Raw genomic sequence first — 14053 nt, forward strand, 5'->3', positions numbered from 1 at the left:
TCAGCCATTGCCGCACATTGCAGGTTGTATCGGAACTGGCGGCTCCCTCCCTTGTCCCCCTGTGGGACAGTGCCCAGAGCAAGACTGGCCCAGAGTCTGCCCTGATCCCTCTAGATTCCCCAGTGCCTGGGCATAGTGCCAGGAGCCCGGCAGGTGCCCAGTGAGTTTTGAATCAACAGGGGCAAGATGGTCTTGGGTTCTGGTCAGAGATAGATGAAGACTGCTTGCACACAAAACATTATTTCAAAGAAAACGGCGACCCTCTGTTTTCGTCTGGGAGCAGAACTAGCATCAGTGGTTTAATTTGCCACAGGAGGAACGGGGCGGGAGGTTAGACAGAGCGTATGCTAAAAATGTCGGCCACCCGCCTTTCCCTGTTTTCTACAATGTGGTTTCGTATGAGCCTTTATCTGAAGTGACAGTTCTCCCTTATGCGAACTCTAGACAGATGACCTCTAATTTTCGTTTCAGGTGGCTTTATGACTTAGAGTCCCTGCAGGAGCAGTCTAGCGTTTGCTCGAGGTTTTATGGAGAAACCTGCATCTTGTCTTGCTCTTTCCGAGTAGGGAGGAGGGCGGAGGCTGCCGCTGTCCACGGGCCCCTCCTCTGCAGGGCCCCACGCAGGAGCCTGCGCTCAGCTCTGCTCGGCACCTCTGGGTGGCCGGGTAACGTCACCCCGTGCTCGGGTTAGGCTGCGAGGCCTCGGCCAGCGTGGCGCTTACCTTTGTTGTTGCATGCGATCCACTTCATGCGGTCGGCAAAAGTCACTTCTCTCCCAATGAGGTAGGTGAACACTCGGACCTAACCCGCAAGACACCACGCACTCAGCAGCCGTGCTCCTGGCCGTGAGTGGCGTTAGCATTGCTCATGTGAGTCTTAGACGCTGGGTCCGGCACATTTCAGTCTTTGGCTTCTCCAGTCTCACCCCCTTTTGATCAGAGCAGACCCTGCAGGGAGGCCCCGGCAGCAACGCGGCTTGCCAGGCTGTGGTGGCCGTGGGGCGGGTGCGAGGCGGAGCTCATAGCCCACAGTCCCGCTCAGAGCATGGCTGGTCCCTCCCTCTGAAGCCACTCACACCAGGCCTCTGTGCCTGGGGTCGCCATAGTTTTGGAAGGCCAAATTAGGACATATCTGAGTTTATGAGTGGGTCTAATGGGAAAGGACATTCGAATGCGGGGCTGTCCTTTGGGGCCCACTGGTCACCCTGCCCACAGTGGAGCAGAACTGTCCCCTTGGCAGTGGGAGAAGCATCCCTCCCAGCTCGACCTCTACTGGGAGAGTCACCTTGCGATCTGGCCAGTTGTACTTCTTGAATACTGGCTCGTAGTCCTCCACGGCCCCGTCGGTGACCAGCATGATGGCCTGGTTGCAGAGACTGCCTTGCCTGGCCTCTTGGAACTGCGTGGTGAAGGGCAGCCCCGTGACCACAGCCCGCGTTGCCTCGTCCACCCCCGCCCCTGCCGTCAGCTGCAGTACCGTCAGCTGCAGTACCTGCTGCAGGATCTGGAAGGCTTCGCTCAGGGCTGGGTTCACGACCCCCACTCCTTTGACCATCAGCTCGTCCACCAGCTGCTTGAAATGCTGCCACGAGCAAGGTGTGGAGGAGTGTCAGTGGCCGGGGGCCTTCCGCTCTGGCCTCGGTTTAGGAGGCCATGTGGGGCGGCTGCCCAGAGGGACATGCCTGCAGGGCCCGTATCTCGCCACGCAGCCAACTTCATGGGCTAGACCCCGACAGCAGATGTTTCTCAAAGGCCCCCGAGATAAACTGAGAGAGCATGAATGGCTGGGCACAGACCCAGGCCCACCACTGGCAGGAAGTGCCCAGTGTGAGTCCAGCCAGGGTTGGGGGAGAGGACAGTCCAGGGTCACAGGCAGGGATGACCTTGACCTCAGCATCCAGGCTGAACCCTGGCTGTGCATTTCATAGCAGAAACTGTGGAGGTCCCAGGGACTGAGGCCGGGCTTCAGAGGAAGTCAAACCTCAATTCCTCAGTCACAGAGAGAGGGATCTGTGACATGCAAAATCTCCCTTGGAAAATTGTTGCCGTGTCCTCTCCCCCTTGGTCTCTTACCAGACGAAAGGACTCAACCCAATGGGGTTAAATTTGTCCTCCTTTCGGGGAAGCTCCTGAAGACTGGCATAACAGAAAGGCCCAAGTGGGAGGGAGAGGGGAAAACTGAGTCCTGGACAGTCCACAGAGTGCAAAACCAGTCCTGAATACGCGAGGGTCCCTTAGCTGCGAGGTCTCTACCTGCCACTCTGCTCTGACAAGCTGCCACACGCACTGGCGGTTTCCCGGGTGTGTGTGCATCCAGGACTACCCACTCGCTCACTCCCATTCCCAGCACCGTGGAGGGAAGCAAAGGGGCGTGGAGGCAGTCTGCACAGACTCTCCCCATCCTGGCAAGGGCAGGGGCTCAAAAGCACGAGGCCACAGGTGGACACTCACCTCTCGGTTGTCTCGATCCGCCTGGACGAGGATCCCTTTGAAACAAGGCTCGATGTAATGGACGTAGTCATTGTACTGCAGTTGCCATAGTGGGGGAGGCGAGAGAACAGGTCAGTCTGGGGAGTCAGGACCCAGCAAAGAAGCTCCCGCAGATCACGGGGGACTCCGGGGCGAGGCTCACCAAGGCACCTATGTAATAGCATCCTGGGGAACTCAACAGTTTTTGCAATTTTTTCAGGCAGAGAGAAGGGAGTGGAGAGAACAATAGGGCTTTAACTCTAAAACCGTCAAACCCTCGTCTTGGGGCATCTTCTCCATTAGCTGCCTGAGTACACCCATCTCCTAGGGCTTACGGAGAACCTGCAGTTACTGGAAGAATTCCTTTGCTCTCTGCCCCCAAGACCAAAGGAGATGTCTTCTTCCAGAGCCCCAGAGCCTGCCATGGGTAGACAGACCCCTCCCCACCATGCCTGGGTGGGGGGATTAGAGACTGTGCCTTTTTCTTTTTGTCTGCATCAATGAAGAGGGTCCTTTAGCTATCAACAGGGGGTGGGCATATTACTGCCCTATTCTTCTTAATCACCCTGCTTCCCCAGAGTTAAAACAGAAATCTTCAAGGTGTCCCTACTCTGCCTTCCGCTTGCACAGAGGGGAAGAAAGGCGAGATGGTGGCGACAGTGCGGCAGAACCGCATACACGTGCTGGGAGAACTTTGGGAGGGAATGGCAGCCCGTGGTGACACCCTCGCCAGCTGGAGGTGCTGGGCAGGGAGGTGGGAAGGAAGGTGTGCAGGCTTTGAGGGACAAGCACTGTCCCACTCCTGTGGAGGGTGGACCTGTTTTCCATGGCTGTGCCGTCCCTGCCGCAGGGTGGGGACCAGGCTGGGGAGGAGGCCAGCATGGAGGGCCACGGGGGGTGAGCTGCAGGGGCCGCTCTGGGATGGGGGCATTTGCACCCCAGCACGATCATGTTGAAGTCAGACAACTTCATCTCGGTATTTCTTTACTAAGTAAGTGAATTCCGTGGAAGGTAAGAATTGTCAGCAACGTGACAGACTGGTGGAGAAAACTTGGATTAGCTGTGCTTCAAAAGGATGCCCCCAAGGTAACTGTCAACTCTGCCTCCTTAGGGGCTGAACTGACCCACCCTTTTGCTGCATTTTAAAGTGTTCTCCTGGTGAGTACATGTGATGCTTGTTTTTCTATTCTTGGGATACTTCACTTAATATAATGGGTTCCAACTCTCTCCAGGAGAACCATAGAGATGCCGTATCTCTGTTATTTCTTATAGCTGAGTAATATTCCATGGTATACATATACCACAGTTTACTAATCCACTCATGTATTGATGGGCATTTGGGTTGTTTCCACATCTTTGCAATTGTGAATTGTGCTGCTATAAACATTCGGGTACATGTGTCAGGGGAATGGTCATGCTTGAAGGTGCTGACTCGGGGAGCAGGGGGATGCAAGGAGGGGATGGGTATATACCTACATGATGGGTGCAATGCGCACTGTCTGGGGAATGGACACGCCTGGAGCTCTGACTTGGGGGGACAGGTGGTACATGGGCAACATATGTAACCTGAACTTTTGTATCCCCCATAATAAGCTGAAATAAAAAAATAAAAAATAAAGTGTTCTCCTAACTTGTACCTCCCCTTTTCTTTCTTCTTTATTGCTCCTGTCTCCCAGGGTGTCTGGGTTCAGCACGATAAAGGACGTGGAGGAACTGGAACTGCGGGGAAGAACGCCAGGCCGCTCCTCCAACGGCAGAGTGGAGAGTGGGCCAGCAATGGGGGCTTGTCGACAGCACATGGCAGGGCCAGGGGTGAAGTGAGTGCTCACTCAGGCCAGTGCTTCTAACCTTTACTGGGTCCCAGACTCCTCCGAGAAATTGATGAAAGATACAGACACAGAAAAATGGAGGCACACATTTCACATATGATTTCAGAAACTTCACGGACTTCTCGAAAGCCCAACCTCGGGCAGACCATGGACCCTGGGTTAGGAAGGAGCCTCAGCTTTAGAGGAAAGAATTGTCCACAGTAGGAAGCACCAAGTGGCTGTCCATGGGGGTCATTCTGGTGTGGGCAGAGGAAAGATTTTTCTAGAACAAGTGCGAGCTATTCTAAAACAGGAAGGCATATTTACCGCGATGATATTAACGAAGTCATTCTCTCCCAGGGTGTCCAGGATGGTGGAGACCGTGTGCTTGGCAATGGTCATCCTCAGCCCCTTCATGCTGCCACTCACGTCCACCAAAATCACGACGTCCTTGGGAGAAGTAGCAGCTTGGATGTACCTTCAGCAGAAAGAAAGAGACAGGCCAAGATGGGGAAACCATCGCCAGAACCACCGCCTGCCCGAGTCTCCGGTTATCCCTGTTCAGATCCTGGCCCAAGCGTGCCCGAAACTCAGGTCAATGTCCCATCTATGTCAGGCTGTATCGTGATCCATAACCACTCAACACAGTTCTGAAGCCATTTGGGTGGCAATAGTTGAGAACGCGCCTGCCTAATCAGCTAAACCCTGAGGGTAACTCTTGTCCTCTCTGGTTTAGACCACCCAGGGTCCCTGAGGGAAGGGAGAGAGCTGGGGTCCACTCTTAGATTCTGTCACGAATATGCCAGAAGAGGGGTGTCAACCAAGAGGAGAGCCTAATAGCAGGTTGATGTGAAGAGAGCTCAATGTTCTGGAAGGAGGTTTGGGCTGGGAAAGACAAATATAATCAGTCCTGGGGCAAAAGCAGTTGTAGAGGGAAGAAGGCAGGAATGTAGCTGGCAAATTTTCCTACTCTGTGTTGGATCAAGGTTCTACATGCCAAAGACCTTGAGTGGTGGTGGGGAGGGGCAGGGATTGAAAGAGAGCTAGGCAAAACACGACAGCTATAGGACAAATGTCAGGACCAGAGACCTTTCCCTTGTGAGCTCTTACCAGCCGCGGTTTCGGCAGTCAAAGGTAATGACTCCATTCTCGTCAGGCGTCCATTTTATACCTGGGGAAATAAAGGCTGGTTCTTTTACTAGCTTGCCGAGACTGCCCCAGAACCATGTCTGGGTCCCGACTCCCAGAATGGCCATGACCCCCAAGGCAGAACAGCTTCAGACCCGGGCAGCAGGGTGTGGACCACTGGAACACACTCTGTAAACTGAGGCAGCAGGCAAGGAGACACCTACATCCAAACTGCACAGATCCAGAGATGGGGGTACTTTCACAGCTAGGACCCCATATGTGGTGCCTGGGACTCATTTGTGAAACTAAATCTCATATCAAATAGTGGAAGGGGAAACTTTGGGAAGGTGTGATGCTTAACACCCCTTACCCACCCAGCAAAATGTGGACAAGGTGTTGAGAGAGGCAAGTGCTCTGACTTCCAGCCCACTGCCCGTAAGGAGGTTAAGCTCATTAGCACTCATGATCCTTTGCGTTGGCTGGGCCGTGAGAAATGATTTGGCTATAAGACTGTAAGCTCCTTGAGGTCAGGGATTCCCAGCACCTAGCAGAGTAGATGCTCAATTAATGTCTGTTACCTAAATGAAAGAACAAATGAGTAAGTAAGAAAGATCTTGCTTTGACTCACTAGCAGAGTGCTGGGGTATATTTTGTCCTATTCATCTAATTTTAAAAATGTGTATAAATCCACACAATGCATAGAAAACACCATCATGATCCGCAATAGAATCTCTATTTGAAAAAACTTTCAGGGCCAGGCGCGGTGGCTCACGCCTGTAATCCTAGCACTCTGGGAGGCCGAGGTGGGCGGATCGTTTGAGCTCAGGAGTTCGAGACCAGCCTGAGCAAGAGCGAGACCCCATCTCTACTAAAAATAGAAAGAAATGATATGGACAGCTAAAAAATATATATATAGAAAAAATTAGCCGGGCATGGTGGTGCATGCCTATAGTCCCAACTACTCGGGAGGCTGAGACAGGAGGATCCCTTGAGCTCAGGAGTTTGAGGTTGCTGTGAGCTAGGCAGACGCCATGGCACTCACTCTAGCCTGGGCAACAAAGTGAGACTCTGTCTCAAAAGAAAAAAAAAAAAAAAAGAAAAAACTTTCATGATTGAGAATAGTAGGTTCAAAATAAGATGATTAAAAATAACAGGTGAAATTATAATATGCTGTGCTTGGGATAGAAGAAAAATGTGGCAGTATCATCAATGGTTAGAAGCTCCAAGGGACTTTTCTATGCCACCGCAATTAGACTTCAGATGACACATACCCTTTGAGGCATTACTGGTCTCTCAAAGGTAGGAGAGGTTTTCAGAGATAGTGCCTTCAAAACCAAACAAATGAGAACAGAGCCTCAAGTGTGAGGGGTGTGGGCCAGACAGCCAGCAGCACAGGCCTTGAAGGTGAGGAGCAGGACCAGCACCATGGCAGTGTGGTGTGGTGGGAGCTTGAGCTCCCACAAGCCTGACCCAGACCTGAGAGTGCCTGTGAGAAGTGGGGCCTTTCAAAGACTACATTCTTATAGCAGCATCATGGTGGGGAATTTGATCCTTAAAACAGTAATGAGGAGAAGCAGCTGAATCTGAGGTTCCTGGCTCTGAATTAAAATCTTAGAAGAGGGTTTTGGTTGTCCTGGATGAGGGTACCTTCAAGCCCAAGCAGAAACAGAATTGAATCCTCTTGAGGACTCCCAACTCAGGCCTATTAGATTCCTTCAGATTATAAGCAGTATGGCTTCACAAGCAAAAATTACCAGATCCATAAGGAGCAGGCCCCTATAAGTGAGACACAGCAGAATCAAGAGCCATAGATTTATCTTCCAAAGAATTACAGATGTACAAACTGCCAAATACATATTATAAGTTAGGTATGTATGAGAAGAATATACAACACAAAGAAGAACATACAACAAGAAATGATAGGATTGAAGAAACAGCCTTAAAATTATGACATTTTCAAAAATAAAAAAAATGTTTAGTTTGAAAAAATAAATTAAGTGGATAGTGAATTATTCATAGGTCAAAAGAAAATTTATACATTTGAAGGATTTATCCAGAATCCTGTTGAGGCTAGAATGAGAAGGTCTAATATACATCTGACTGGAGACACAGCAAGAGAAAAGGGACAGCATGGAGGAAAGGCAATGGTTGAAGAGATGATGTTGGCAACTATTCCAGAACTGATTTAAAATTAACACACCTCTACAGATCCAGGAAGCACAATATATCCGAAGCAGGATAAATAAAAGATATTCACATATAGGCACATAGTAGTGAAGCTGCAGAACTTTAAAGGCAAATAAATAAATACATACCTTGAAATTAGCCACAAAGGACCTACAAAGGAGCAGTAGTTAAACTGATTGATACCAGATTTTCTCAATATCAATGGAAGCCAGAAGACAATGGAAAAACAGTTTTACAATGTTGACAGAAAAAGAACCATTAATTTAGAATTACATTCCTAACAAAACTATCCTTTAACAATGAGGATAAAAGAAAACATTTGTAGATAAACACAAACTGAAGCAGTTTATCACCAAAAGCCCCGCTGTAAAGGAACTTCTGGAGGGTTTACTTCAAGAAGAAGGACAATGATCTGGGCAAGACAGCCTGAGAAACATAACGGAATGGTAAACAAATAAAATGGAAAACAAGGGGTTAATTCCAAACAAGCAATATTTAAAATACCACATAACAGTAATAGTATCTCTTTTGTGGGGATGAAAATTTTGAAATATGGGGGAAGGAGATGGAAGCAAAAAAATTCTAAAGTTCTTTATTAACTGGGAGGATAGATTTAGACATTCAAATACAAGAAGCTCAGAGTTCCCCAAAGAGATACAATTCAAAAAGATCTTCTCCATGATACATTATAGTCAAATTGTCAAAAGTCAAAGACAAAGAGAGAATTCTAAAAATAGCAAGAGAAAAGATCCGGTCATTTATAAGGGACCCTCCATCAGATTAATGGCAGAGTTATCAGCAGAAACTTTACAGGCTAGGAGAGAATGGGATAATATATTCAAACTACTGGAGGAAAAAAATCCTGCCAATCAAGGAGACTATACCCAGCAAAGTTATCCTCCACAAATGAAGGAGAAATAAAGTCTTTGCCAGACAAGAAAAAGCTGAGGGAATCCATCACCACTAGACCAGCCCTACAAGAAATGCTTAAGGAACAAGACAGAATAATGGCCAGCAAACATATAAAAAAATGCTCAATGTCTCCAGTCATTAGGGAAATGCAAATCAAAACCACAAGGAGATATCACCTAACTCCAGTGAGAATGGCCTTTATCAAAAAGTCCCAAAACAACAAATGCTGGTGAGGATGTAGAGAGATATGAACACTTACACTGCTGGTGGGACTGCAAATTAGTACAACCCTTGTGGAAAATAATTTGGAGATACCTCAAAGAGCTAAAAATAGAAATACCATTTGATCCAGCAATAGCACTATTAGGCATCTACCCAAAGGAACAAAAGACATTCTATAATAACGACATTTGCACTTGAATGTTTATAGCAGCACAACTCACTGTTGCAAGGATGTAGAAACAACCCAAGTGCCCTTCAATTCATGAGTGGATTAATAAAATATGGTATATGTATACTATGGAATACTACTCAATTACAAAAAACAACAGTGATCTAGCACCTCTTATGTTATCCTGGATAGAGCTTGAGGGCATCCTTCGAAGCAAGGTATCACAAGAATGGAAAAATAAGCACCACATGTACTCGCCATCAAATTGGAGCTAACTGATCAACACTAAGGTGCTCACATGGTAGTGATATTCATTGGGTATTGGGAGGTAGGGGTGGGTAAACTCACAACTAGTGGATGTGGTGTGCATTGTATGGGTGAAGGGCACACCTCTAGCCCTGGATTAGGTGAGGCAAAGTCATTACTTGTAACCAAAATGTTTGTACCCCCATAAGATCCTGAAATTAAAAAAAAAAAAAGAAATGCTTAAGGGAATCCTACACCTGAAAGCAAAAGGACAATATCTACCATCATGGAAATGCACGAAGGCATAAAACTCACTAGTAGAGCAAACACAAACAAGGAAGAGAAAGGACTCAAAAGTTACCACTATGGAAAACCACAAACCCTCAGTAATGAACAAGAAGAGAAAAATGAAGGGGAAAAAAAAGATATACAAAATAACCAGAAATCAATTAATAAAATGGCAGGAATAAGCCTTCACATATCAATAATAACCTTGAATGGAAATGGATAAAACCTTCCACTTAAAAGATATAGATTGGCTGAATGGATTTAAAATGACCCTATTATATGCTGCCTACAAGAAACACATCTCATCTGTAAAGACACATATAGACTGAGAATAAAGGGATGGAAAAAGATATTACATGCAAACAGAAACCAAAAGTGAATAGATTTATATCAGCTAAAACAGACTTTAAGAACAGTGAAATGAGACAAAGATGGTCATTACATAATAATAAATGGATCAATTCAGCAAGAGAATATAACAATTCTAAACAAATATGCACTCAACACCAGAGCACTCAAATATATAAAGCAAATATTATTAGATCTAAAGGGAGAGATGGACTCCAATACAATAATAGTGAGGGACTTCAACACCCCACTCTCAGCACTAGACAGATCATCTAGACAGAAAATTAACAAAAAAAACATTAGATTTAAACTGCATATTAGATCAAATGGACTAAGTAGACATTAACAAAACATTTCATCCAACAGCTACAGACTATTCTTTCATCAGCACATGGAATATTCTCCAGGACAGACCATATGTTAGGATACAAAACAAGTCTCAACAAATTTTTTAAAATCAAAATCATTTCAACTGTCTTCTCAGACCACAATGGAATAAATCTAGAAATCAAGAAGAAGAACTTTGGAAGCTGTACAGATACATGCAAATTAAACAACATGCTCCTGAAAAACCACTGGATCAAGGAAGAAATTAAGGAGAAAAGCAAAAAATTACTTGAAACAAATGAAAATTGAAACACAACATACCAAAACCTATGGGATACAGTAAAAGCAGTTCCAAGAGGGAAGTTTATAGCAATAAATGCCTACATCAAAAAACTAGAAAAGTTTTAAATAAACAATTTAATGATATACCTCAAGAAACTAGGAAAGCAAAACAAAACAACAACAACAACAACAACAACAAAACCCCCCCAAAATTAGTAGAAGAAAAGAAGTAATAAAGATATGAGCAGAACTAAACAAAAAACAATAAAAAGATCAATGAAACAAAAAGTTGATTTTTTGAAAAAATAAACAAAATTGATAAACTGCTAGCTAGACTAACCAAGAAAAAAAAATAGAGAAAACCCAAACAAACAAAATCAGAAATGAAAAAAGAGACATTATGACTGAGACCACAGAAATAAAAAGATCATCAGAGATTATTATGAACAACTATACACTAGCAAACTGAAAAACCTAGAGGAAATAGATAAATTCTGGACACATACAATGTCCAAGATTGAATCAGGAATAAATAGAAAACCTGAACAGACTAATAATCAGCAATGAGATTGAATCAGTAATAAAAAAATCTCCCAACAAAGAAAAGTCTAGGACCAGATGGCCTCACTGCCAAATTTAACTAAATTTTCAAAGAACTAGCACCAAGTCTCCTCAAATTATTCCTTTAAATTAAAGAGAAGGAAATTCTCCCTAACTCATTCTATCAGTCCAGCAAAACCAGACAAGGACACAACAAAAAAAGAAAACTGCAGGCAAATATCCCTGATGAATACAGGTGTAAAAATCCTCAAAAAAAAAAAAAAAAAAAAAAAACACTAGCAAACTGAATCCAATAGCACTTCAAAAATACACCATGATCAAATGGGATTTATACCAGGGATGCAAGGATGGTTCATTCCATATGTGCAAATCAATAAATGTGATACATCACATCAACAGAATGAAGGGCAAAACCCATATGATCATATCAATAGATGCAGAAAAAGCATCTGATAAAATTCAACATCACTTCATAATAATAAAAAAATCTTTTTCTGTAAAATTAAATTGAAAAAAAAATAAAAAAAAAATCTTTCAACAAAGTAGGCATAGAAGAAACATACCTCAACATAATAAAGACCATACACGATGAACTCATAGCCAACATCATACTGAGTGGTGTAAAGCTGAAAGCCTTTCCTCTAAGAACTGAAGCAAGACAAAGATATCCACTTTCACCACTCCTATTCAACATACTCCTGGAAATCCTAGCCAGAGCAATTAGGCAAGAGAAAGAAATAAAAGGTTTTCAAATTGGAAAAGAGGAAGTCAAATTGTCCCTCTTTGCAGATGATATGATCTTATATCTAGTAAAACCTAAAGATTCCACTAAAAACCTCATAAATCTGATAAATTCAGCAAATGCACCAGATACAAAATCAATATACAAAAATCAATAGTGTTTCTATACACCAATAATGAACTACATGAGAAAGAAATCAAGAAGGCAATCCCATTTACAACAGCTACTAAAAAATACCTAGGAATAAATTTAACCAAAGAGGTAAAGGACTTCTACAAGAAAAACTGCAAAACACTGATGAAAGAAATTGAACAGAACACAAATGGAAAGACATACTCTGCTCATGGATTAGGAGAATTAATTAGCATTAAAATGAACATACTACCCAAAGCAATCTACAGATTCAATGCAATCCCTATCAAAATACCAATGTCATTTTTCACAGAACTAGAAAAAAATCCTAAAATTCATATGGAATAAAAAAGAAGCCTGAATAGCTAAGACAATCCCGAGGGGGGGGGGGCAAAAAAACCAAAGCTGGAGGCATCACACTACTTGACTTAAAAATATATTACAAGGCAATAGCAACCAAACAGCTTGACATTGGTATTAAAACAGATATATAGACCAATGGAACAGGATAGAGAACCCAGAAACAAATCCATGTATTTACAGCCAACTAATTTTCAACAAAGGCACCAAGAACGTACACTGGGAAAAGGACACCTTCTTCAATAAATGGTGCTGGGAAAACGGGATATCCATATGAAGGAGAATGAAACTGGACCCCTAGATCTCACCATATACAAAAATCAACTCAAGATGGATTAATGACTTAAACGTAAGACCTGAAGCTGTAAAACTACTAGAAGAAAACATAGGAAACAGTATAGGACATTGGTCTAGGCAAAAATTTTATGGTTAAGACCTCAAAAGCACAGGTAACAAAAAAATAGACAAATGGGACTATATTAAACTAAAAACTTAAGTGCAAGAAAAGAAACAACCAACAAAGTGAAGAGAATGTGAGAAAATATTTGTAAACTATTCATCCAAAAAGGGACTAATATGCAGAATATACAAGAAACTTAACAGCTCACCAGCAAAAAAACAAATAATCCCATTAAAAAGTAGGCGAAGGACATGAATAGACATTTCTCAAAAGAAGACATACAAATGGCCAACAGGTATATGAAAAAATGCTCAATATCATTAATCATCAGGGAAATGCAAATCAAAACCACAATCAGATTATCTTACTCCAGTTAGAATGGCGATTATTAAAATGACAAAAAATAACAAATGCTGAAAAAAGATGAGGAGAAAAATGATCTCATATACCTTGTTGGTGGGAATGTAAATTAGTACAACCACTATGGAAAACATTATGGAGTTTTCTCAAAAAAACTACAAATAGTGCTACCACATGATCCAGCAATCCCACTACTGAGTATTTATTCAAAGAGAAAGAAATCAGTATATCAAAGGGATACCTGCACTTGCAGGTTTAATGTTGCACTATTCACAATAGTAAAGATATGAGATCAACCTAAACGTCCATCAGTGGCCAAATGGACAAAGGAAATGTGGTATATATACACAATGGAATAATATTTAGTCATAAAAAAGAATGAAATCCTGTCATTTGCAGCAACACTGATGGAACTGTAGGTCATCATGTTAAGTGAAATAAGCCAGGCACAGAAAGACAAACACTGCATGTTCTCACTCTTATGTGGGAGTTAAAGACATTGATCTCATAGAGGTAGAGAGTAGAAGGATAGAGACCAGAGGCTGGGAAGAGTGTGTGGGTTGCAGGGGAATGAAGAAGGGTTGGTTAATGGATGCAAACGTACAGTTAGATAGAAGGAATAAGTACGTTCTAAAGTTCAATAGCAGAGTAGGGTGACTCCAGTCAACAGCATTGTACTGTGTATTTCAAAATAGCTAGAAGACTTTAAAGGTTCCCAACACATGGAAATGATAAACACTTGGAGTGATGGACACCTTAAATACCCTGACTTGATCATTACACACTCTATGCATGTAACAAAATATCATATGTACCCTATAAATATGTACAAATGTTATGTATCATTAAAAAATAAGATGATAGCACATTCAAATATATCAATACTTATAAAAATGTAAATGTGCTTAATTTGCCAACTAGCAGAAGAGATTGCCAGTTTGGACAAAAACTTAAAAGTTATGAACTATTTTTCAGAGATGTAGCTAAAACAAAATGACATAGAAAGGTTGAAAGTAAAGGGATGGAAATATATATATATATCAGCTAAATACTAACCAATGCTGGTGTCACTCTATGAATATCAGACAGATGAAACTTAAAATAAAAAGTATT

General features: G+C 43.3%; 1 protein-coding gene across 1 annotated transcript in view; it reads right to left on the reverse strand.

The window, feature by feature from the left end:
* CACNA2D4 (calcium voltage-gated channel auxiliary subunit alpha2delta 4) overlaps window positions 1-14053 on the reverse strand; it is a 110723-nt gene that overhangs the window by 79769 nt on the left and 16901 nt on the right. Inside the window, exons 8-13 of the mRNA XM_069490395.1 lie at window positions 5387-5447; window positions 4604-4754; window positions 2451-2525; window positions 1492-1581; window positions 1285-1398; window positions 723-801 (exon numbers count right to left, since the gene is read on the reverse strand). Of these exons, the coding sequence (XP_069346496.1) occupies window positions 723-801; window positions 1285-1398; window positions 1492-1581; window positions 2451-2525; window positions 4604-4754; window positions 5387-5447 (570 nt within the window). The remainder of the gene's footprint in view (window positions 1-722; window positions 802-1284; window positions 1399-1491; window positions 1582-2450; window positions 2526-4603; window positions 4755-5386; window positions 5448-14053) is intronic.

This window comes from Eulemur rufifrons, chromosome 16, assembly GCF_041146395.1.
Source record: "Eulemur rufifrons isolate Redbay chromosome 16, OSU_ERuf_1, whole genome shotgun sequence".
NCBI lineage: Eukaryota > Metazoa > Chordata > Mammalia > Primates > Lemuridae > Eulemur > Eulemur rufifrons.